This window comes from Toxotes jaculatrix, chromosome 20, assembly GCF_017976425.1.
Source record: "Toxotes jaculatrix isolate fToxJac2 chromosome 20, fToxJac2.pri, whole genome shotgun sequence".
NCBI lineage: Eukaryota > Metazoa > Chordata > Actinopteri > Toxotidae > Toxotes > Toxotes jaculatrix.
The window spans coordinates 18,199,085-18,225,073 of record NC_054413.1 but is presented as its reverse complement, the minus strand read 5'-3'; the positions used below and the strand labels follow the sequence as shown (position 1 = coordinate 18,225,073).

At 43.4% G+C, this 25,989-nt stretch overlaps 1 protein-coding gene across 6 annotated transcripts in view; it reads left to right on the top strand.

The window, feature by feature from the left end:
* svila (supervillin a) overlaps positions 1-12,047 on the top strand; it is a 67,306-nt gene extending 55,259 nt beyond the window's left edge. For 3 of the 6 annotated variants that reach the window (XM_041065463.1, XM_041065464.1, XM_041065460.1), the window contains 22 exons: positions 664-747; positions 1,191-1,217; positions 1,673-1,759; positions 2,061-2,238; positions 2,347-2,519; positions 3,281-3,436; positions 4,457-4,593; positions 5,136-5,283; positions 5,379-5,524; positions 5,627-5,802; positions 5,923-6,076; positions 6,182-6,461; positions 7,004-7,158; positions 7,267-7,372; positions 7,893-8,100; positions 8,264-8,397; positions 8,516-8,671; positions 8,922-9,065; positions 9,233-9,354; positions 9,585-9,740; positions 10,654-10,674; positions 11,082-12,047. In XM_041065463.1, the coding sequence (XP_040921397.1) occupies positions 664-747; positions 1,191-1,217; positions 1,673-1,759; positions 2,061-2,238; positions 2,347-2,519; positions 3,281-3,436; positions 4,457-4,593; positions 5,136-5,283; positions 5,379-5,524; positions 5,627-5,802; positions 5,923-6,076; positions 6,182-6,461; positions 7,004-7,158; positions 7,267-7,372; positions 7,893-8,100; positions 8,264-8,397; positions 8,516-8,671; positions 8,922-9,065; positions 9,233-9,354; positions 9,585-9,740; positions 10,654-10,674; positions 11,082-11,168 (3,035 nt within the window). In that variant the 3' untranslated portion in view covers positions 11,169-12,047. The remainder of the gene's footprint in view (positions 1-663; positions 748-1,190; positions 1,218-1,672; positions 1,760-2,060; positions 2,239-2,346; positions 2,520-3,280; positions 3,437-4,456; positions 4,594-5,135; positions 5,284-5,378; positions 5,525-5,626; positions 5,803-5,922; positions 6,077-6,181; positions 6,462-7,003; positions 7,159-7,266; positions 7,373-7,892; positions 8,101-8,263; positions 8,398-8,515; positions 8,672-8,921; positions 9,066-9,232; positions 9,355-9,584; positions 9,741-10,653; positions 10,675-11,081) is intronic. The other 3 variants (XM_041065465.1, XM_041065462.1, XM_041065461.1) reach the window with 2 other exon arrangements.
* The last annotated feature ends 13,942 nt before the right edge of the window (positions 12,048-25,989 follow it).

Genomic DNA, 25,989 nt, shown 5'->3' with positions numbered 1-25,989 from the left:
GAGGCCTCTGCTCAGGCAGAAAAAGATTTAATGGTCGGAGTTCTTCGCTGTTAGCTCTGGGCTCGGCCAGAGGGCGGGGCAGTAGATGGAAGGTTTAATTTGTGTTTTGGGTAAATCAGTGGGTTTGGCCAGATTATGGCTAATGGAGAATTCTATGGGATGGATCCACATTACAAACACTGGTCTTATACAACTTCATTTACAGTGGTGCTGTATATGAAGAATACCATTACTCATATCATTACTCATTTGTGTGGTGTTGAAAAGCTGCTCTAATCGAGTTTTTATTATTAACAAGAGTTCAAATTACTGTAATGTGTAAGGGTTCACTCATCGTGACAAACCCACAGAGAGTTATGACTCCATTTTTTAGTGCTCCTCAGCTCTGTGGAGCGTTTTATTGTGTCTCAGCTCACAACATTGCTGTTTTAATCAAGCGTCAGTCTCTTGTGGCTGCAGCAGGCAGCGAGTTCTGCCTAAAAAAAGCTGGTGAACATAGTTGAGCATGTAACAAAAGAAAAGAGACAGATATTTTCCTCAGGAGTTGGTGTAAACAGAACTATCCCATTATCCTTTTCATCAGTAGAAAAAGGAGAACCAGTGTAACCATGTCGTGTTGTTTGGGTCATTGGACACTTACGCCTGTCTGTGTTCCTTCACCAGGGTTGGCCTCCCCCTCTGCCCTCCAGTCTCCAGTGCCATCCAAACCTAAGAACAGCAGCCTCGCCATCTCCAAACCACAAGAAGGTCAGTTTCCTGCTGTCTGACTCATCTGTGCTACGTTACATTGTTTGTTTGCTGTTGTTTTCTGCCTTTCACTACGCTCTTGTTTCCTCTGGTTACCTGTTATGTCACATTGCTATTAGGCAGAGTCGTTGAGTTCAATTAGCTGGTTTATTGAAGACTGGAGAGTTCAGCTGCTGCTCCAATCTGATTCAGACTTAATGACATGACTCTGTTACGTCCTCAGCTGTCACCAGACACACATTTTCCAAAACACATTCTACGGTTCAATTAACTGAAATCTTGTCTTGAACTTGAGTTGGATTCCTGCGTTAAATGATTTCTGATTCTGGGCCACTGAGCTGATAGTTTGTCCGCTGGTGTTAAATGTAGAGATCTGAATTTGTTTTTGGTCAGAGAGGATTCGGACACTGTGTAACTGACTGCCTCTGCTTCTCTTTCAAAAGACGTGGAGGACATATCTGATACTGAAGGTGTATTCCTACTTTGTTTTGTGTTGCTCTGTATGCACAGTTCATCATTATCACCAAAACCACCAATATCATCAACACTAACGTGGCTGATGTTGCTGTGTCACTTCTATTAGGTTACAAAGCCTAATAGAATTTAAACCATGGGGCTGTGTTTACTCTGATGAATATGCATGAGTCTGAACTGGAGAAGGAGTCGGATTCATCGGCTGTTAACTGTGAAACGCTCGTGACTTTGTTCACATTGACTTCATTGTGAATGTATGCAGCTGTTCATCATGTCATTAATGAAACAACAACGAAAGCATCAATGACAAGTGGCAAAGCCACAGAACCTCAGTGTGCCTGCCTGTTCAGAGATCTGTGCTAAAGTGAAACACAATGTAAATTTATGGCTCTAACAGCTGTGTGTGTGTGTGTGTGTGTGTCTGTGTGTGTGTGTGTGTGTGGATGTGCAGAGATCAAGGCCATACCAGATCTGAACCTGGAGTCAGACAAGAAGCTGGATAATCTGGAGTCATTCCTAGGCAGGCTCAACAGTAAAGGTCAGTGTTGTCCAGCGTGATGTCTACAGGACCATCGTGCCTCTGCTTGTCACCATACTTGGTCACTGTGTGTGGACTAAGGCCTATCACAGTGTTCGGATAACAGGAAAATGGTGCCACATTATCACCGTACTGTTGATTTTAATTTAGGATTTTGAATTCATTTTTTTTTCTTTAAGTCATAATCCATAAGAGTCCTGGTTGATCTGGCACAGCCCGTGATTACAGGAAGCACATTTTAATTGAGCCGCTTTCGCGCACCTTGTTATGCAAATTCTAACAATGTCTTGTCCCTTCCCAGTGTCTGGGCTGCCAGAAGCCACCATCACAGTGACAGAGAAGAAGGTGAAGGAGGTGATGACCCTCGAAGATGAAACTTTCTCTAAGTTCTATCGCCAAGTGGAGGAGCTCCCCTCCATCACCAACAAGGTGGAGATAGGTGACGACTTTGATGCCATCTTCGGCCCCCAGGTGCCAAAGTAAGCTCTCACAGCCAGAGGTCAATTTTAAGTAATAACCCCGACAAAGGCATCAGTATGATGCTCTTTCCTGTTAATAGTGACCCTTCACCTCTGACCCCTTCCCAGGTTGACCTCGGAGATGGTGCAGCACAAGCGGGCGGTGCGCCCGGCGCGTAACGTCCAGTCATCCAGGAACCCTCTGAAGATGCTTGCCGCCAGGGAGGACATCAGACATGAGTACACAGAGCAGAGGCTCAATGTGGGCCTGCTGGAGAGCAAGAGGATGAAGGCTGAGAAGAGTGAGTGAGAATGGATGAGGAGCTGCAGAACACATGGGATGTAAATGCTCAGGGATGCAACATGTGACAGGTTTCTCTGTCAAAATTAGTTCTAAATTTCACAGTTAAGCTCCAAGTAACAGTTCCTGATGACACTGTATCAATGGTTTCATGTGAAAAGCACAAGACCCTGCAGAAATTCAGCGACAAACATCTCTGGCTTCTCGTGATGAGTTGTCATCCTGTAATCACCTGCTGCAATAAATGCCTGCTTTTGTCTTGTCTTTATAACATTGGTAGAAAATATGTATGAAGCTATTGACACCCAAACAAAAAGAGTCCCACTTCATCTCAACCTCGGATACAAAACTATGTGTGACTGATTTGATGCAACCTATAAATAGCCTCTCCATGCTGTGAATTAACCCACTCAGGCTCCTTTGGGTCTTTAACTGACCCACATCTGACATCAAATCTGGGACTGGAGTCCGTTTCCTGTCATTGTGCAGTCCTCAGAATCTTAGAGTTGTTTTTGAGCTGCTCGTGGTTTGAGTGACTCATGTAACTTCCTCCTTCGCCTCCTCTGACAGCAGTAAAAACACTTGAACTGTCTCTGAGTGTTTGCTGCCGTCACAGAGACCTTCACTGTCATGCCTGAAAGAGCATGTGTGTCTGGCTGCTGTAGAAGCTTTAAATATAATGATTTAATGCTTTGTGTCGTGGCCTTTCTCTCTGTCTCTGTCTCATGTACTCCCCTTTGTCTTCTGTTCTGTCTAATGCAGTGAATAAGAACTCTGGTTTCTCTGAGGTGGCTCTGGCTGGTCTTGCCAGCAAGGAGAACTTCAGCAACGTCAACCTGCGCAGTGTCAGCATCTCCGAACAGATGTCCAACAACAGCGCTGTGCCTTACAAGAAGCTCATGCTCCTGCAGGTCAAAGGTCAGTTGAATGGACTGGCTTACACAAACAGGTGCACCTGCTCTCACAACGAGATGTCTTTACCATCTGTGTCAGGGTTACACTAAAACAAAGTGTAACCCTGGTTTAAAACTCAAAAGAATACGAGGCATTTCAAGAAGAAGGTGAAATTTAGAATGTACCACAATCGGCTTACAGACCGCAACCCACTGGTTGGGAACCACTGGTTTACAGCAGGGACTCCAGCCAGATGTCAACAGGCAATACAGACACTAACATGCTGTCTTCACGTAGTCAGGCCTAAGGATTCAGCTGTTTTACTGCATAGCCAAACAAACCAAGCAAAAAAGTGGAGTATTGCTTGTTTTATGGAGATACAAAAAAAAATTCAGCCAGTGTCAACCAGAGTTTCCATTCAGTTGCTCAAGAATATGGAAAAACAGATAGCTACAGTTTTACTCGGGGCTTGTGGAGGATGCTGCTTCAAGGGTGTCCTTTCCAGAGGATATCTAAAATGGGAGACGAGAGTTGGTCTATTTCGGTGTCTTTGCACCTCCTCCACAAGTCTGTTGGCGACAGCTGTGGCTCTAAATCATTCCCCCCTCGGGTCACCTCAGGCTATCCTGGGCTGATCCTCTCCTCCAAACCCCACTGTGGGTAATCCAGAGCAAATCCACTACACGGGGGGGGGTACCACTTTATTAGGAGGTCAACTGTTCCAGCTTGACGGAGTCGCTCCCAGTCGTTTCTAATGAGCCTGAGTGATCCTGAACCACCAAGGCCCCCCCGACAACCCCGCATTTGTATTTATACTGTTGTTTTGTTGTCTTGGCTACATGTGTTAGTTGTAAATTGAGGATTTTAATACAGATAGGTGTGTATATCAGGGTGGGATAGGTGTGTACTTGACAAAGCAGATGCATGTACATACATGTACAGGGTCAAATAGTGATGGCTGGCACATAGTTGCCCTTACAGCCCTAAGGGATAATCAGAGCTGTCGCTGATGTGCCACCTGTCTGTGTGTGTGCGTTAAACCAGGCCGGAGGCACGTCCAGACCAGGCTGGTGGAGCCCAGAGCGTCCTCCCTGAACAGCGGCGACTGTTTCCTGCTCCTCACGCCGCACCACTGCTTCATCTGGACTGGAGAGTTTGCCAACGTCATTGAGAGGAACAAGGTGAGTCTGAGTGACACAAAATAACACGAAACCTCAGAGAACGAGCTTGTTTGGCAGCACTTTTAGTTTCAGTCATAACAGCACAGGTGGAGTGAGGATGTTGTTGTTGTGTGGGGCAGGCTTCACGTGCAGGATGTAAACACAGCCGAGGGAGGAAGCTGCAGTGGCACAGCAAAGGAAGGAGTGTGTGAGGACAGTCTGTGTGTGTCTGTGTGTGTCGGTGGGGTTGTTGTCGGAAGCTGACACAAACAAGGCTTATTGTTCAAAGCCCAGACTTGACTGGTGACCTTTGATTGGGCTGACCTCAATCTTCAGGCTGACAAAATGGCAAAGTTTAAACAGAATTTTCTTTGTGTTTGAGTTTAAAAATCACTTAGATCCTGTTCCTTTTGTTTTTTTGCCAAGTATAAAGAGTATTTTAACCATTTCTCTAATTTATTAAAAAGAACAGAACTCCTGTGGTTTTTATTTTTTGGGAGTTTCGTGAAACAGGAAGTCATCCACAATATGTAATAAACAGTTTTCCACTTTTGTTCTTTCAGGCTTCGGAGTTGGCCAACTTCATCCAGAGCAAAAAGGATCTGGGTTGTCGTGCTAACTACGTCCAGGTCATCGAGGAGGGCGTCAACACAAACAGCCACAGTTCCAAGGAGTTCTGGAAGATTCTGGGCGGGCAGTCAAGTTATCAGTGTAAGGACTTGTACCTGACATGGATTGAATCTGGAGAAAACAAACCGTCTCTGAGGCGCTGAAATGCAGTGACGGCCTTTTCTTGTTCCTTGTAGCTGCAGGAACGCCAGATGAAGACGAGTTGTATGAAGGTGCCATTGTGGAGACAAACTGTATTTACCGCCTGATGGATGACAAACTCGTCCCCGATGATGATTTTTGGGCCAAGATGCCTCGCTGTTCTTTGCTCAACCCCAAGGAGGTTAGACAACATAAAATGTGGAAGCAAACAGACACAGAGGCAGACGGCGACAGATGCTGCTGCTGCTATCTTGTATAAAACATCTGTCTGTTTCCTGTGCAGGTTTTGGTGTTTGACTTTGGCAGTGAGATGTACATATGGCACGGGAAGGAAGTGACGCTGGCACAGAGGAAGGTGGCCTTCCAGCTGGCCAAGCACCTGTGGAACGGCACCTTCGACTACACAAACTGTGACATCAACCCGCTCGACCCGGGAGAGTGCAATCCACTCATACCCAAGTATGGAAGCACGCACTCAGTGTTTAGTCTGTGTATTTATATCTAGTGTTGAAATATCACATAACAAGTAGGCTGCTGTGCTACTGCTGTTGGTGACACTGGTTTGTGTGATTGACGCAGGAAAGGCCAGGGCCGACCTGACTGGGCAGTGTTCGGCAGACTGACTCAACACAATGAAACCACTCTGTTCAAAGAGAAGTTCCTGGACTGGAGTGACTCCAGGAAAACACCCAGTCCCACAAAAAACACCAACGACCACATCGCTGATCAGAAGGTATTCAAAAGTACTTCGCATAAAAGTCCTAATCCTGTCTTAAATGTCACATAGAGGATTGGACACAGCGTCAGAATATCTTCAACCCTCCTATCTTCACCCCAGGAGCAGTACACCTCAGATCAGCCTCGTGCATACGATGCTGCCCTGATGCTGCCTGTCCATCAGACGCCTGTCTGCACCAAACTGGATGGGTTTAATGTGGGGCGGGGCTACGGCCTGGTGGAGGCAGAGGAGTGGCGGAGCTACGAGATCAGCACTCTAGCGGTGGAGGTTTGGCACATCCTGGAGTTCGACTACAGCCGCCTGCCGCGCCAGAGCATCGGCCAGTTCCACGAAGGTGACACCTACGTGGTAAAATGGAAGTACATGGTCAGCACTGCTGGTTAGTATTGACTCTCTACTGTATTATTGGGATATTTTCTCTCACTTTCAACCTTTTAAACTCGGCTCGACTCACCGGTTGTTCAGTCAGGCAGCGTTTTAAATTCTTTGGAGATCTCAAACCTAGAGATTAGTCTTCAGTTTGAAAATGTTACTCGGTGTAGACTAGACGCAGTAAAACTAGTAGAACAAGCCACTACACCACTAATAATAAGATCATTTACAGTAACAACAGCACTAGATGATCCTAGACTGGGTGTGTGTTTTACTGTAGATCTAATTCAGTCCAACTGCACATGACATCCCTCTGAAACACCTCTGACTCACTCTGAATACATCCAAGAATGTCCGAGTAACCAGTCCTCCTCCAGCCAGATGTCGACAGATGTGGTTCAAGCTTTTTTACCAGAAATTGAGCAGACTAGTTATGATAGGATTAGAATAGTTTTAATGTGGCACTACAGGCCAAAGTCTAATCATTATTCTAACCAAGGGATATTGGACTTACTACATATGTTTCTAACAACCTTACCTTACCATCAGTTGGGAAGAGACAGAATCCCGAGCAGCTGAAGACGACGGGGGCTGGGAAGGAGAAGTGCTGCTACTTCTTCTGGCAGGGCCGCAACTCCACCGTCAGCGAGAAAGGAACGTCGGCACTGATGACGGTGGAGCTGGACGAAGAACGAGGAGCACAGGTACTGTTCACAAAGTCTGTTTTCTTTGTGCGTCTGTGTGTTTCCTTGCGTTTAGCCCGTTGTGGGCAGATAACCTGACTCTTCCTGCTTCACCTCGTCTTCCTCCAGGTTCTAGTCCAGCAGGGTAAAGAACCTCCATGTTTCCTGCAGTGCTTCAAAGGAGGGATGGTTGTCCACTCAGGGAAGAGAGAAGAGGAGGAGGAAAGCTCACAGAGTAAGACCAGATTATCACTTCAGCGCTGTCAGTACTCCAGAAAAACAAACACACCATTTGGTCTCTGCTGCTTTTTCATCATTATTCTGCATGCAGAGCAATAAACACTGTGCTTACTGATCTTTATTTTCTGAATTATACTCAGATACTAAATCTCTGACAGGTCTAAATAAAGGAGACTCACAATGGCTTCTTAGACTTATGTTCATAGCGATGTTGCCTGTGTAACAGTCATGTAATATCTGAGAACAACAATCGTAGCTTAGAGAAGAACTGGATGTCAGGAATAGAAAACATCCAGAGGGATAAGCACCCACACTGAGACTTTCAGGTGCTCTGTATTTCCCCACACCTCCAAATAACTGAGCAGATGTTGTTCCGCTTTTGTCTGAAGTTTTCTTCTCTTATAGTTACTGTGAACACAACAAAGCTTCAGCTAGATGCCTAAAATGTAAAACATATTCTTTAACTACTGTGTCCATCTCCGTCCCCTCCACACATTGCTCCTGTTTTTCCCCAGACGACTGGCGTCTGTATTGTGTGCGGGGAGAGGTGGAGGTGGAGGGCCACTTGCTGGAGGTGGCCTGTCACTGCAGCAGCCTGCGCTCCAGAGTCTCCATGGTGCTGCTGAGCGTCAGCCAGGCCCTCATCTACCTGTGGCACGGCTGCAAGTCTCAGGCACACACACGGGACGTGGCATGCACCGCCGCCAACAAGATCAAAGAACAGTGAGTGGAAACTTAACTTGATTTAAACTCCCAACAGATCACAGAAAGGAAATCTTGAGGTCTGAACCATTGTCTGTTGAGCAACTTTGAAAACTTCTATAATTCTGATTTGCTTTTTATTCACATTATCATCAGTCACTGTGACACCTTTGTCTTTGTGCAGTTGTCCTCTGGAAACAGGCCTCCACAGCAGCAGCAAGGTGACCATCCGGGAATGTGATGAGGGAGCAGAGCCCACGGGATTCTGGGAAGCCCTCGGGAGGAGGGACAGGAAAGCGTACGACTGCATGCTGCAAGGTGAGAGCATAAAACCTCACTCTTACCTTTTTTTAAGGTAAACACATGCAGGCTGTGAATGGTGGTATTTACTGATGTCCTTGTTTGTGTGTCATATCTTCGGGCCTTTGACTCTCAGACCCAGGCAGGTTTAATTTCACACCTCGTCTCTACCAGTTGAGCAGCAGTTCAGGGGATTTTGCAGCTGTGGAGTTCCTCTACCCAGCCAGAGACCCCAAGCAGGTCAACTCTATGCCCTTCCTACAGGAGGACCTTTATGCAGCTTCCCAGCCAGGTACACACACATACACACACATACATGGAATACAAGTCCCAGCGTTTTGATAAATGGGCCAGTTTATCCTTTAAAGGATAAATAATGGACCTTAATGTAAAATATATTCATTTGTATGTATCTATACATCTTGTATATATTTATTTATTGAGTGAGACAAGATGAGGTGACTAACATGAGAACTATAACTTATGAAAGTGAAAAAGGTTTTAGCTGTAGCATTATCTCACACCATAACTCCTGTGTTCAGCCCTGTTCCTGGTGGACAACCACCATGAGGTTTACCTGTGGCAGGGCTGGTGGCCCCAGGACAGCGAAAGTACCGGTTCAGCCCGAATCCGCTGGGACTCTGACAGGAAGTGTGCCATGGAGACTGTGCTGCAGTACTGTAAAGGTATTCCACTTCATACTTATTAGTTCTAGACAGATACAAGTCACAGGCTTTGTTTATCCGTTCCCTCTACAACCAGTTCATGTTAGGTCTTTAATGGAAGCACCGAGCTCAGCAGCAGCCACACCAGTCTGAGACCTGTTTGACCTGTTCTTAATTTATTTCCCCAGAAAAGAATGAGAAGAAGCCTCCCAAAGCTTATCTGATCCACGCTGGTCTGGAGCCGCTCACCTTCACCAACATGTTCCCCAGCTGGGAGCACCGAGAGGACATCGCTGAGATCACTGAGAGGGTGAGTGGATCAAATCAGTTGATTTGATTACTCCCAGCTACATTATCTGATATGAGACGGTCCAGCTCACAGTGTAGCCATCAGTGTACTTACTGTTAAAAAAAAAAACACAGCTGAGTCCATGTGTAAGCCTTATTGATTTTCCTAATTAAATTTGTTATTTAATATCTGACTCTCTGGGTTCATTGTGCATTGAAATTATGCATACACTATTTTGTGTGCGCTCTCAGGAGGCAGAGGTGTGTAACCAGATTATCCTGGTGGAGGATGTGTTGGCCAGGCTCTGTAAAACCACGTATCCCCTGTCAGACCTTCTGGCCCGGCCGCTGCCCGAGGGAGTCGACCCTCTTCGTCTGGAGGTCTACCTGTCTGATGAGGACTTTGAGGTACGAACACGTAGACCACAGACCGTGGTCAGATCACTCACAACCAAAAAAACATCCAAAATAAATTCATTTAAATAAATCAATTTAAAATTACAGAAAATTTTAACTTGTATGGTTCCAACGTCTAGATTTCCCTTTCCCCTTGATCTGAGGTTTTTGGGGGTTTTTTAAAATTACTTTGATTTTAATTGTTTCTCATTGTTTTAATGATGTGCATCAGTAGCTTATTCCAGTTTCTGGCTCCACAGAACCTAAAGGAACCATGTTGGTATAAGTTGGAAAGATTTTGACCAAAGATGCATCAGATCACTCAACATAAAAAAATGATAAATATACTTCTAGCCAAATCCCATGAAAAGGCAAAAACCAAAAACGTGTTAGTTCGTGTCTCAACACTTTCTGGTCTTCCAACACCGTCTGTGGCTCTCAGCTGCAAGCTCATTGGTTCTTACTAGAGGTGTAAATCTTGAAAAATGGTTCTTGAAAATAAAATGTCATTTTCAAAATTCTAAATAATCACTTTTTTTAAGCAGCAGAGTAATCAACAATAAACATGATATTCGAATGAGTATTTCCAGCATCAGGACAGTATATGTTTGTGAGACTGAGTCAATATAAACTACAGTGTGTGTGTGTGTTCATGTGTAATGAAGGAACATGTCACACAGTGTGACTGTGTGGCTCACTGATGTGTTTTTAACAGACAGATATTACGTTTTTTTGGTACATGTTCGACTTTTCTGTGGCTGTTTGTTGATCATTCAGTCGGTTCAGATTTCTGGCTTCGTTCATTCTTCTCTTTTTCTTTTGCGTCTCCAATCGTCTGCATTTGTCCTTCATCATGCCCTGTCGGCTTTGCTCCATCCTCTTGTCTCTTTGTGAACTCATGTGTTTTATTCATTCCACCCTCCAGGGTGTAGGTGCTTATAGAAAGGTGAGTTGAGTCTGTGTTGAGCATGGATGACCGGGTCTCGTTGCGCAGCATTCTCACTTATTCTGCTCTATCTCTCATAATCCATTTTCCTCTCTGATTAAACATCTAAGCTCTCGCATTTGTTCAGCATGTTGTTCACTCACAAACTACAAGTTGGTGTGGACGCTGCACTGAATCCTGGAAATACTGGAGGTGTACATCAGCCTTGAAACAGACCAGATTTTACCGAAATAGAAAAACGGCGTGTGTTTTTAATCTCATTGATGCATGAGTGTGTTCGCAGAGGTTACACATTCCTCACCATGCCAGCCGCAGGATTTGTTGGTTTGAGATTTTGAAACTACCATGTGACTGCTGGTACAGTTTTTTGTGCTTCGTGCTGATTGTGTGCGTGACTGGTCCCACAGAAAGCCCTGGAGATGACCAGAGAGGATTATGGGGGTTTGCCCGTCTGGAAACAGGTGAACTTGAAGAAAGCCAAAGGACTTTTTTAACAGTCAAAACAGAACTAAAGACATGAAATAAAAGCCACCAAGATGTTGCTTTGTCACCTCTTTTGTTTACACCCGGACACAACGGAGGCTCAGGGGCAGCCTCTCCTGAGTTAACCTGGTAACGGAGGGTCGAGGTCGGACGAGGGGAGTTAAAAAAAAGTTGTGGAAGAGAAACTCGGCCGGCGAGAGGTGTGCCAGCTTCTCGTGCAGCAGATTTCCTTCTCATCTGCTTTTTGTGTTGGTGGTTTGGTTGTGTGAGTGGGAGACAAACGTAGGCAGATGCGCCTCGGAGTGAATGCGTTAATAATAGTGCTTGTTTAAATTGACAATTAATGTTTGTACATATGTACAATACACAGGACAGTCAGTGCCCTTACACTGTCAGCAATGCAGCCATTCATCAGAGCAGGAGCAGGCCGGTCAGCCTGTTCGACTCACTCCACATTAGACTCTCTGCTATTCTTGTATGTATGTGCATTACAAATAATTTATATTTATATCAAATAGGATTTTTTTTCAAACCCTCATGAATATTTACTGAACTAAAATAATGAAATAAACTGTAAAATGAATGAATGTTGAGGAGGTTTGTGTCATATGTTGGTAAATCCTGGATTATCACAGAAGCTCTGTCTTGCTGTACAGTTCACCGTTTGCCATTTACAGATCACATGATGCAGCTTTATTTGGATGCGTTTAGTGTCATTGTGTCAGGTAGAATAAAGGAGCGATGACTGAGTGATGATGAAATGTATTTGATTTTTAAGTCCTACAGTGTATAGTGCCTTGCTTTGTGTACAGTTTATATACAGATCATAGTCTGCATTTTGAAGACTTTCTTTGTGATATAAAGAACTATTAGAGAAATAAACCCTGAAAGATGAATATCTGAAAATATCTTGTTTTATTTTATTTTTTTAAATTCACAGCATGAAATTCTGCGTGCCATCAGTGTCCGTGATGTGAATACTTCTTTAATCACCCTGTAGAGGGCAGTATAGGACTTATTTCTGCGGACAGAAGACATGACTGTTGCAGAAACTCAGATCAGTAACATTCATGGTCAGTTATATTGAAGTCATATGAGATCACTCTTATGTCTTCTGTCAGTAACACTGAACACACTGTGTTTGCAGTATTCTTCAGACAAACTGACACAAGGTTTTATTCTGTTTTTCACTGTTGAATTGTCTGCTGATGAGGATTAATAGTGGTGCACATAATTATTTTTCAGACTTTCTTCGTTTTCTTTGCTTTTTTCTTATGAAATACAAAGTGATTTTACCTCTGTAATTACCTCAGTCAGTGATGTGTTTATCTCCCTCTTTGTTTAAAGCCAGTAAATACAGCAGCTACAAGCAGAAACTGCCTCTTTTTAGGGGTCATGCTGATGTTAGTTACAGGGAGCAGAGAGTCGAAGCAGCATGCACCTGATCAGGAAGGAAGAACACGGAGCACAATAAAAGATGGATTAATGGCAGGAAACAGCAGCTATTCAGGTTCTATTCAGGTGTCCTTGTAAACCATGATGGCGTGACAGTGAACCCACATGCCCTTTACCAGGACCCTGAAACTGAGGCAGCTAAATGGAACTCAGCTGATTTTATTAATTACATCTGTGATTTTCCTACTTTAAAATGTTGCCTGTAAAAAAAAAAAAAGGAGCAATAAAGAGACTAAATTGCTCTGATGGCTTCCATATTCAACATTTAAAAAAAGGTGACGTAACTAAGAGCATTTAATGAAGTATAAAGTTGAGGTACTTGACTTGAGTACGTTAAGAGTATTTCCTTTTTGTGCTACTTCTTTTTATAACTTTTTGTTGCTAGGTTTGTGAGCAGTTGGCATAAGTTCAGTAGTTTACACTGTATGTTCAGGGAGGGGAGTAGAAGGTTTGGAAAGTACTGGTCCAGACAGTTGATCCCTCGCAAACCCAAAGATGCTTGATCACTAAAAACACTGTGTGCTGTGTAAAGTCCCTGTGACTTTACACATGAGGCCATGGAATCCTGTTCTGAAGCTGCTAATTGTAATGAAAAAGTCCCTGTGTGTTGACGTTACACTCTTGTTACCACCTCTGTGAGTGGCTGTGATCACCACCACTTGTCCCTTTGGGTTTTGATGTGCAGTAACAACCTACATCTGTCATGCTCCCCACATGGCAGATTTATGGATTCTGTTAAAAGCTCAATTACCGATGTGCAGTCGCATACACACACAGGTGAAAGCTACAATCGACCATGCAACCTGTTAAACCGCATGGCCTCATTTTCCAGGCTGTCCTCCAACTTTACACACACACACACACACTTGTACTGAAAGCTCTCAGATGTTCTCAATATCAGCCGTTGGCCTGTGTTGAGGAACAAGAGCAATTAGAGGGGAATTTCATGCAATCACAGTAGAACAATATACACAGCAGGTTTCCGTCCATCCAACTGTTGCTAGAGTGTTGCTCAATATTTTAACAACCTTACTGACAGCCTGCCCCGAAACAGCAACGCTAGAGAGAGAAGAAGAAGAAGCTGGTGCCTTTTCCAAAAAGATTGGCAAGGAGCTGCGTGGTTCTCGCTGTTTTTCATCTGCTCGCCCTCTCTTGCATGCTAAGTTGTTGGATGCAGAGGCTTGTGCTGGATTATTCTGTTACACATGCCTCCTCTGAACTCCTCTGGCCTGCGAGGAGTTTGATGTGCGACACGGTGCGTATCTGCCCCCACCCACTCCTCCACACCCACTCAGTGCAACATGCTCCAACTACCCCCCCCCCCCCCCCCCCCCCCTCCCTCCCTCCACTCTCTGTCTCCAGGAAGACAGTGGGATGTACAGTACGCTGCTGTGCACACTCTTAGCCCGTTTTTGACTCTGAGCCCAGTTTCTGTGCTGAACTCCAACCAGCTTTTCTTTTGATACAATCCCTTTACAGGATGCAAAGACATGAATGCAAAACACCATCACACACACACACACACACCTGTGCAGTACAATCTGTTCACACACATATTCCTATATATAGCAGATGTAGTGAGAGCACTGAAAGAATGGAATGGAGGGTAGAGGTCAGCCATGAAAAGGAAAAAAAAACAGAACATAACTGTTTGCATTTGCTTGACTGAAACTTATTCCTTGTATTTTAACTGGATTTAAATCCACACAGTGATGTATCACCGTCTTATAGCAGCATTGAAAAGTACATTTAAAAAGAAAAAAATCTGCAGCTACTGTTTTCAAAGGCACTTTTCCTTCTGTAAAAATATTTCCACTTTGCCATCAATTTCCTGTGAGATGTGGATTTTCATTACTTGGTTCAAATAATTTAAATAATCCCCTTGTAAACTTTTATGTGTCATATTAAGCTCAGTAAAACACTCCTGCAGTTAATTTCAGGGCTCACCAGCACATTTAATAAAACCGGTAGACTATAGAAGTCACAAGGAGCTCGTCTTCCACTGGCTCCCACAGACATAAACACCGCGTAACTGATCTTAAGCCTGAGGAAACAGAAAAGTTTACAGTTTGCTTTTGATTGTGGACACAGTTGTGGAAGAGTTTAGGTTATCAGCCACTTTGTTCCAGGACCAAAGTAATTAAACCCGCCCTCAGGCGATCTGGATCTTATTCAAGGTGCAGTTAGAAAACCACCATCTGATGACCTGAATGCTTTGACTGGACTGTAATCAGCAGACCAGGTGTGTTTTGAAGTTGATTCCGTTTTAATGATCCAAGCTGCTTTTCTAACATGCCTCTGAAAGTTAAGTCCAAAATAACATATCAGAGGTCACTGACTCTCAGTCACTAGTTACTTTGTTCATCATATCCAAAATAACAGGAAGTGATCATCAGATTCTAAAATATGAGGAAGTATTAATAACTTAAAGGAGCCTGTGATGTTTAGTGTTTCTCACTAAGACGCACTGTGTCCTTGAGGTCGAACAAAGGTGTTGAATGTTTTTACTTCTTCGTAAAGATTTTTGAATTATTTGAAGTCCTTCGTTGTTTACGTCCACGTTTGCTTGCCAGCAGTCTTCTTCCTCACTGCCGTTCTTGCTTGTTGGCGCATTACTGCCACCAACTGTCGATCAGTGGAATAGCTGATGATAAGGTGTGAATCATGCTGCTGTAGCTAGTGCTACGATCAGTCAAAAACTCCACCTTTAAAGGGGTACTCCAGAGATTTAGTGTTGCATGTCCATAAAGTCGGGGGGACGTGATTGCGACACTGATTAAAGGATCAGTGTGTAGGATTTAGTGGCAATAAAGTTGCAGATTGCAACAAAGCAAATCCCTGTCCCCTCACCCCTCCCTTTACAAGCATGTAGGAGAACCTACTGTGCTTTTAGGTAACGTTAAAAAAAAAAGACTCCCTCTACAGCCAGAGTTTGGTTTGTCCATTTCACAAACACAGAGGCTCCTGGAGGACCTGCTCCATGTGAACACGTGAAGGACTTTTTCTAAGCTAAAGAAAACAAAACAATTCTTAGTTTCAGTTGATGATAAGCTAAAATATAAAACATAAATCATTATTATGATTATTATGTTCCACTTCTGCCAATTGATCCTTCTAAATACTACACACTGGTACTTTAATGAAAGGAATTGATGCAACAGAAGCCAAGACTTCCCTAGTCCCTAGTAACCCCATCACTGTCTGATCCTCCCTAATTGTCCATGTCTGTTAAACTGTCACTCCCACTTTGTAACACAGGATTTCAGTTTTGTGTGTTTAGTCTCCATGATGAAGCTGAGACAACTGTAATGACATCAACAGGGTTTTTTTTTTTTTTAAACTTTATAAAGATCCCTTCAGCGCCAAGAAAGAATCACATAATAAAATGTAATGTGACTTAAGAAGTGTTCAACCTCAGCCAGGTGCAACATGAGCATCCTGTTTCCACATTAACTTGTAATAACAATGAAATTATACATGTAATGATAGAAGTCCTTAAAAAAAAGGGCATTTTGCCTGATGACTTCTAACCCATCCCTTCATTTGTCTTGGAGTATGTTATTGTAGTATTGTACCTTTTGCAGTAAACTGTCTGGATTCTTCTTCTACTGTGCCATTAAAAATAAATGGAAGTTGGACAGAAAGATCACTTCCCTGATTAGTATGTGGCAGCTCTTCGTCCTGAGCCTCCACAGAGAGACGCTCTGAAGCTCTGCACCTTTGTAGCAGCGCAGGGGGGGAAAAGGTGAAACTGTAATGTTTGTGATTAATTATTAGATTATGCAAGGGGTAATTAAAATATCAGTCAATATTTACTGGGCCATATGCCACGGTCGCTTTTGCAGCCACGACTCGCCTGTGAATTCTAATAGCCCAAACAGGGGGTGAAAAGCGCCCTTTGGCAGGTATCTCCCTAATGCTCTTAACCATCTGCTGACGCTCAGCCCACTTCCACACTAACATAATGTTTTGTTTATGATAACAGTGTTAATTCAACACAGGCTTAGGTGCGAAGTGGCACAGTTGAGCTTTAGCACCATTTATTCCACAATATTTGCATTTGGCGGCATGCCTGCCCAACGGCACTCCTCCCCTCTCCTCCTCCCCTCCTCTCCTCAATCCACAGAAGATGACAAGCAGCAAACAATGAGAGTCCAAATAAGGCTTAGCACACATTCTTCTGTGTGCTGTGTTTCGTTTTTGTTCAGAGTTTCTATTTATGTGTGGATTATCACTTGCACTCTGCATCACAATAGAGCCATGGGTTCCTCCCCTCCCCTCCCCTCCTCTCCTCACCTGATTCCTCTCCTCCTCTTTTCTCTGCTCCTCTCCTGATTCCTCTTCTCTCCTCACCTGATTCCTCCCCTCTTCTTTCCTCCTCTCCTCTCTTCTCTTCTCCTCTATTCCCCTTTTCTCTCCTGACTCCTTGCCTTTCTTCTCCTGATTCATCTCCTCTTCTTCCCCTGCTCTCCTCTCCTGGTTTCTCTCCTCTTCTTTCCTCCTTTCCTTACTCCTCTTCTCTTCTCCTCTCCTCTCCTGAATCCTCTCCTCTGCTGGTTCTTCTCCTCTTCTTTCCTCCTTTCCTTACTCCTCCTCTCCTCTCCTGAATCCTCTCCTCACAGGTTGGAAAAAAGCTCTAAGCCCAGCACTTCCTGTCCAAAGTCTCAGAAAGCCACTTCAAAGACTCTGGGCCGAGATGATTTATGGGAAATGAATTTCAGAAAGAAAACTTTTTCTCTCTCTTTTCTGGTGCCCTGGGCTTTTAGTGGTAAGCTATGCTTGTTAACCCAGATTTAGATCTCTATCCTGATGGAGCCCGTAAAAGTGGTGTGGATTTATATAATGTGGAGCGGAGCCACGTGCCTCAGGTCCCCTCGCTCGCTGTGTCTTTCCTGTTCGCAGTCCATCTTAGACCTGGACGGTCACTTTTAAAGTTGACTGGAGGCTCTTTGCCACCTGAAGCTCCTCAGCTGGAGAAAAAAGGGGGACCACACACTTACAGTATGAGCTCTGCAGAAGTTTAGGCTTCATTCCACAGGTTTATGATGGAATTAACTTTCTTACTCTGCAGCCACTTTGACTTTTAGATGGAACGATAAAAAGTAGGTAATAAAATGAGGGTAGGCCTGCTTCTAATGATTGTTTTTTGACAAAATAATCTTAACTCAAGGTCCACTTACAGCCTTTTTTCCCCTACATATAAATGTCAAAACTAGCTCCGTCTGAGTGTGTATGAACATTTTTGCATGATCACTTTGAACAAATAGATCAACTGAGGAGTTTTCAAACTTTGTGTCCACCAGTGAAAATACAAAAAGCCACTAAAAAAAAAACCTGTGAGGTTCATAAAGAAATACTTAGAAAACAGGTGGCTTAAGAGCACAGCATCTGAAATGTTGATGGATGAAACTCCCAAATAAAAACAGTTAAGAAAGAAAGAAAACCTGATTTATTTTATGGGTCTGTAATATCCTGATAATTTCCTTATTTTCCAAGGAATTTTCCTAGAAAGAACTGTATAAACTGTTGCTAATTATAAGAGACATTCTTTGAAAGAACCCAAGTAAATTACAGCTTGATCCAAATATCAGCTGGCTGATTTTATCAGCCAGTATTAGCACATGCTGCACATGTAGTAAGGAACCATCACAGCTGAGCAAAGTCAAGCGTTGTCTTCAAACTAGTTTATGAAATACATTGCCAGAAAGTTAATAAACAATAAACTCTTATATATATTCCTATATATCTTATATATAACTATGTATGTATATGTATATTGGCATTAACATCGGCCCCAAAAATCTATTATTAGTCAGACTTTAAAGTAAATATTTGTTCATGATTCATTTATTGTTGGAAACTTTATTCTTCTTGTTGAATTTTATGCTCTCCTTTAGGCAAATTCTGTATTTTTGCATGTTCAGTCGACCTGCTGTGCTTCATGGTTATTCTGGCAGTAAATAACTGAAAGAGTGGCTCTGTTTTTCCTGTAATTAAAATCATACCATATAGTGTTTTCCTTAAAACTTCTCTGAAAATTGTCTGGAAATTACAGCCTTGTAAAATAAAGCATTACCAAAAAAAAAAAACCGTCAGTTACTGAAGACCATAAAGCAAAGCTTGTGGTTGACACTGAGTTAGGATTGTGTTGTCAAACTACTTCGTAAGATTAAGAATTAAGAGTGAACTTTTTTTTTTTTGAAATGAACCAGTCATGGAGTCTACAAGATGTCAGAAAATAGAGAAAACGGTGTCTTCATAGCTTGTTTTGTCCAACCAATTGTCCAAACCCAAAGATATTTGGTTTGCATTAATATAAAACAGAAATAAGCTGCAAATCCTGACATCTGAGAAGCTGGAATCAGCAAATGTTGGACTTTAAAATGACTATTTCAAATACGTTGTAGTGCTGATTCTTTCAGTTAACAACCAGGGTTGACTTCTTCTGCCTGTGAGTAGCTACTCTCAAGAACTAAGCGCAGTCCAGGCCATAAGTATTTGGACAGTTTACACATGTTAGAATTTCTCAGTTTTAGCATCTTGTGTTTGCTTCACAGCTGCTACATCTTGGTTAAAATGAGTGTTTCCTCTGTAATTTGGATGAAAGTTTGAAGCAGCAGTCTATTCCCTCCATCCAGTTTGAAGAAGGGTAACTGCTGCTTGAAGAATCTGCCAATCACTGAATCAATCTAAAGTATATTAGGCTTTCAGCGGAGCTCCCATACCATGTGTAGCTCTGTGTGTGTGTGTGTGTGTGTCTGTTGTGTGCACTTCCAAGTGTGCACCACACCTCCAAATCGAAGCCTCTGGACCAGAGTCAAGAGACTGCCCTCCCACTGCCACCTGGCATCATTAGAGGCTCTGATCCTCTAATCAACACCAACAAACACACTCCCCTCCCTCCTCCTGCTCCTCCATCCATCCTCCCCTCCACCTCTCCATCCTGTGGCCCAGCCCCGGCATCCTGCTGTGGAGAGCAGACTGGTGGGTGCTTTGTTGGGGGGTGGGGGAGGGCGCTACTAACCAGGTGGGTGATGATGAGAGCAGACCTGGCTGCTCCTCTGCAGACCACATGCTGCGTGGTGGTGGAGGATTTAGAGAAGTGGAGCAGTTCACTAAAATTGCAGCGCAGTTGCACTGACGTACGAGATGCTTGTGGTTGTTTTCCGTTCACCAGTTCACTGTAGAAGTTATTTTCTGCTAGAACAGTGAGCCAGAGGTGGATTTTTGGATTTGCGAAGCAGGAAGAGGTTGCCTGTGTCATGCAGAAAACATGCACCGGTCAGAACATAAATGAGCTTCACATCAAACGTTGGTGTGCGTTTGCAGGGGAAAGAGGGAGGGTCAGGTGTATAATTTGAGATGCACAGGGATCCAAACAAAAACACAAAGCGGCGTAACCAAGAGGAGAGAGTGACTCAGCCTCAGGACTTGCTCTCTCGCTGTTGTGCTCTCCAAAACCCAAAGCTGGGGAAACAAAAACACTGCTTTTCTCTTTAGCTCAGCTCCAGTTGGGAGGTGTGCTGTCCTGCTCACTCTGAGCGTAAAGAGTGATGAGGAGACAAGCTGAAAACTCTCGGGCCCTCGACAGTACATTCACATGACTGTTATGGCTCAGTTCACCCTCCGGTGACAAACAAGCTCATTTAACCCCTCCCCTACCCACACACACAAACAAACAGACACACACATAAACACACCCTGATGCTGACTGGAGGGAGAGCTGCTGTGTGCAAACAGCTGGCTGCTGTCTGAAGCATAATTAGCAGTTAATAAAATAGGCTAATAAGGACTTACCTTCAATAGTCACTGGATAAATGAGTTTAGTCAGAGAGCAGAGGAGGATCAGCAGTGTCTGACAGACTGATTGGACTGATAAAATGTGTGACCTACACTCGTCCTCCAAAGCTTTAAACTGGGGAATCAAACTTTTTGTGTTGAGAACTGGCAGCAAAGGAAAAAGAGAACACTGAATCCAATTTCTGTGGTGTTCAGAGTTGTCGTTAAAAGCTAAATATAATCTAAAACAGTTAAGACATAAAATCCAATTTATTTAAACTCTCAGCCTGAAAAAATAGAGAACTTTTCATAGTCTTGATCAGTTTTATGTTTCACCAAATGGCTCTGGAGGTGGAAGTGTCAATTCGTCTGTAAGAACAATTATTTTACTGATTTTGATATTTACATACACTGTAGCTTGTCAAATAAAGTCTTCATATCCCTGAATACTCTTGAATACACTATTTATTCCATGCTGTTCTGATTACAGTGAAAATCTTGCACTACTCATTGTTACCATATTGACTGTCTATAAAAACTACATCCACAGTATTGACAATACAGTCATCAAATGACATCTCATCTTTCACTTCCTGCACCCACTGCAGTTCTGTGAAACATATCCAGTGACTCTTACTTAAACTTGATCCTGTCCACTCCCCTGCTGTCCTCAGTGACCTCATCTCGACCACACTTCATCTCTGTTCTGCTTGTTGGGCTCTGCCTGCTTCCTGTATCTGTGGCCTTCTCCCAGCCTGATCACTGCTGTGATTTATCCTCACAACCTGAGGGCCAGAACACATAAACATATATTTAAAACCTGTAAACTCCTACCATCCAAAAAAAAAAAAGAAAAAAAAGGTTGAAGTCCCTATTTTGGTTAACTCGGTTCCCTCCCACCACAACTGGATTTGATTTGTCAGAGTAAACCAGATGCAGGTGATGTTCCTCGCTCTCTTCCAGGGATGCAGTAAATTAAAACCAGGACAGGTCTGGATCTGAGGAGCTCTGCGACGAACACGACACCCACTCAGGCCTTGGCCAGGACCTGAGAAACATACCTGTGGGCTTAGGACTGAAGAGTCCTCAGAGATTTGCACTATGCCGTCTTCACCCTGAACTCAGTGTAGCTGCTCACGGTTGTTTTATTACAACCTAGTAAGCACTAATTCCGCCAAGGATGCAAAGTGATGCAAGCCAAAGCAATCCGCTGAGTGTGGGTAGCTTTCATCACATTTCCATTTACCAGATAGCTGTGATCCTGCGCTGTCAGCTTTAAAAAGCTTATCAGCTGGGAAGGCACAGGAGCAGTGCTGGACCCAGACACAAAAAATTAAGATATTACTCATTTTAATGGCATTTAAAGTTCTAAAGAGAAAATCAGGTCATTTGTTCCCTGAAATTAAGGATTACACCCTTTTATCTTCTGAAATTTAGGACAGGTTGAGGTCCTTGTCATGTTTCATGTAAAAAAAATTACATGAAACATGACATGAAAAATTGCAGGATTACATTTACCTAGAGAGCAGGAGAGGATCTGTTCACCGTTAAAGCTGTGAAAAGTAAACCCAGTTAAATAACAGTTGTGTATTTATTCATTCAGTAGTTCTGGAGCAATGTTATCACTTATATGGAGGCTTGTTGGTCACCTGGTGAATGTAAGTGTTAAGTTCCTTCTCTTTTAGCTCAGTTTTGGTCTCAACCCATGTCTGAGAGAAAGTTCTGGCTCTGTAGCTGCTGCTTGATGCTCCACTGTGTTCATCAGCTCGTCACTAACCGTGTCTGTCTGCTGTTTGGTGCTGTAGGTTTCTCACTATGAGCGACCCCTTTGATGTTGCCACGTCATTTCCATTTGTCATTTCACAGATTGTTAATGGAAAACAGTCATGGCCACTTTTAACATCACATCACTAGATGAACTAGTGATTATTGAGCACATTAAGTGTTAAACACAACTCCAGATGTATAATATTGCTTTTTGCCTGTTGAATATATAAACAATAGTCATTCGCAGCTGTTTTCTTTGATATTCACGGTATCAACTTTCAAGGTGAAGTTGTGTTCACAGCTTGTTCACACGGCAACAAGAGGCAAAAATAAAGTGGATTAATGAAGCTATAAAATCCATCAGCTTCAATCAGAAAATAAAAAAAAAACGTCTTTAAAAGATGTTTTGCTTTTTCTTACTTCACTGGATGTTTGACAGAAGAAGACTGTTTTCGCATTCACCTGCTAAACAGTAACGTTTGGAAACTTGTTTGGAAGCCAGTTGCGATCCAGTATGTAACTTATATCAACATAGTTTGGAAATGTAACAACACTGGTATGTGCATGTACACACGCACATACCAAAACCGGGAAAAACCAGGAAAATTATTATTGAAAGCGGAGTATATTTATACGTCTTAAAACATGTCTTGAGGGGATCTTTAATGTGTGCTGCTCATCCTGTGTTGTGAGTCAGTCTAAATGGAGACATCTTGTTTCACATGAACGTGTCACTGGTAAATCATACAGCCTGCAGGAATCAGGAATCTGGCCAGTATCAGCATCCACCCATACAGTTAATTTATAAATCTTTGTTGTTGTTGTTGTTTTTTTTTTAAAGGAAACCACAGCAGTTTGTGTGTTTCCTTGACGCAGTTTATGAATTTACGCGTTTGTTATTATAACTGTCCGTCAGTGTGTAATTAGCTGTTTTCCCTGAGAAAGATCTGATGATACATTATATACTGTAAATACTACGCTGTCATGTTATGAAGGGAATAAGTCATGGGGATAAATTTCCACAAACATGTCAGTCAGTCGAAAAAGTGTTTAATGAAAAATGACAGAGAGAACTCCTCAGGCGATAGAAGCAATAGCGCACCCAAATTAACACAAGCATCATTCCAGTTGTCAAACCCGTTCTCTACTGTATTGGTATTTTTAAGTCAGGGTAAACCTGAGGAATGGAACAACCATTAAAACAAACAATGATTCTGTTTTCTCTGGCAGAGGGCTGGGGTTCGACGTGGAAAGAGAAGAAAAATAGAAGAAAAAAAAGAAGGGAAAGAAAACAACCGCTGCTGCTTTTCTGGCACGGCGGTGAGATGCGGTGGTAGGGAGCCGAGAGCAGCATCTCGTGCCAGCACATCCACATGTCATCTCTGTTTAGACACACCTTGGAGAATGTGACCTCTTTCCAAGCCTGGCCTGGCAAGGGGTCTGCGATGGAGGGAGGAAAAGCCCTGGATTGTGGCTAACCTGCGCCAGAAAGCTGCCTCCCACTGTGTGCACGAACGCATATGTGTGTTCATGACTCACTACGTGGATGGTATGTGAACATTTACATGCGAGTTTGCTGCTTAATGACGTGGGCTCTGGCACGTCAAGCACTCGCTGGATCCACTACTTTATTGTGAGCCGTTGGTGGGCTTTGTCGCAGCATCGCCGCCACCATCTTGGTTCAAAAAGGCTCCCCGCTGCCAATGTACTTATGCTTTGGCATTTGTGATGCTTGTTTGTAAGAAGAGGTGGCATGAGCGAACACACCACGCCGATGGTGAAATTCCTGAGGGGAAACCATGTCACAAATTACCCCTCACAATGGTGGATTTAAGATGGCAGCTTAGCAGTGAGGGGGCACCCGTGGTGTCCTGAGGTTGTGTGAAGACAATGGGGGGATGAGGTGTAGAGTAGACAGGCAGGCAAAAAAGGCATTCACCTGTGTATGGGAGGGATAAGCAAACCGCCAGCCACACAAAGTACGGACACAGCAGCATCCCACTCCCTGCCCGCCATTTGGCCTCCGGCAGCGGGGGATAACTGAATTACAGTAGCAGCAAAAAGCTAATCTCACTTCCTCTGTGGGGGTCGCATGTGTGTGCACTTGTATGGCTGTCTGTGGGGTGTTTGTTTGTGAGGCCGTGTGTATTCGTTCAGGCTCAGCATGGATTTTGGAAAGCATGTTATCCTGACAGTGAGAGTGTATGTTTACTAGATGAAGATGAAGGCTCACGTCCAGCTGTCCTGCAGGGACCAGAAGGTGAGGAGTAATAGAGGTGAGGAGCATACAAGTGTGCATGTGTGTGTGCGTGTGTGAGAGAGAGAATGTGTGTTTAGCGTGTTTATGCATCCTGTGCATGTGTCCACATGTTAAAGCACCCCCACGCCTGTCACTCAGCTTGACGAGCTGTCATCTAACATGCGGCTGAGTCAACTAGCACTTGAAAACAGATGGAAAACTCAGGCAATCTGCAAAAAATGAATAAGAAAAAAAAGAAAATTCTGATGTTCATTAAGATTTTGAACAGGTTTTGTTTGCATGTTCAGTCTCATTCTTGTTGTGTTTCCGTCACTGATCTGACTTTCACACACAGGCCACGGCCACGGTGAACAGTATGCAGCAAAATGTCACAATTCATCACTGTTAAGTCCAGTGGTGTTCACAGAGTCTGTCTGGGACAGAGGCCAAAACGAAATGAAAAGTCCACAGCTACGCCAGCTGCTTTGTGAGGCTGTATATCTGAGCTAAACGCTAATGTCAGCAGGCCAACAGGCTCATGATGACAATGCAAACATGCAAATGTTTCGCAGGTAAAATGTTTACCATCTTAGTTTGGTCATAATTATTATTATTATTATTATTATGCAGAAATTTGCTAATTAGCACTAAACACAAACTACAGCTGAGGCTGGTGTCATTAATTTACTCCTTTTTATTTTAAGCCAAAGTTTTTAAAACACAGTAAGCCACAAATATGATCCTCAAGGTGGTGCTAGAGGAAAAGTCAGTGGTAAACTAACCGACTGGCGGAGCTTGACATCGAGCCATGATACTAACATGCCTAAAAACAAGCACCTGGGAAAACTACAAAGGCTGTTGTGCTGCAATCCTTTCTAATTTGTTTAACCAAATATATTTTGGTATGAAAAACAGGAAATGTGACATCATTATACAAAAAAGTAACAGGGAAGATACAAAAACTGGGAATCTGACAGAGTTTACATCCTGCAATCCATATGTTGCAGGTTTCAGGCTAAGTGTGCTTTAACTCCTAACCTGGACTCTGCTGTGTTTGCCTGTTTTGTGCAGCTTGTGCAAAAGCTGTTGATCGACCAAACATTTGGACGGCCTGGTATTGTGGGTCTCTGTACCATTCTGATTGTTGTATGTGGTGTGAAAGCATGTATGCTGATAAGTCAGAAAGGGAGTTAAAACAGCTGTGTGTTGTGTTTGTCCGACTCCTCAACAGAAAGTGAGACGTAGTGCCGCACAATAACTAAACCTGTTTCTATCTGTTCATCATCGTTTGACCTATGAGGTCCAGCTGCAGTCTCGACTCATGCTCGTACTAATGCTCATAATCAGCTTTTTCCCCGTGAGCTCTTTCTAACACAGTGAAACATAAATAAACACATAAGGTTTAGTAAAGTGCAGCATGACTCACTGTCACTCACTGGTATTTGAGCAGTCACTCAGTGGCCCCTTTGGCGTCACATCAGGGCAAATATGATGACTGCAAAGGTCTCATTAGGCCAGAGGCAAATAATAGTTGAATAGAGCTTCTAGAAAGGGGACTTTCTACAGGGGTACATTCAAAATCAGTGATTGAT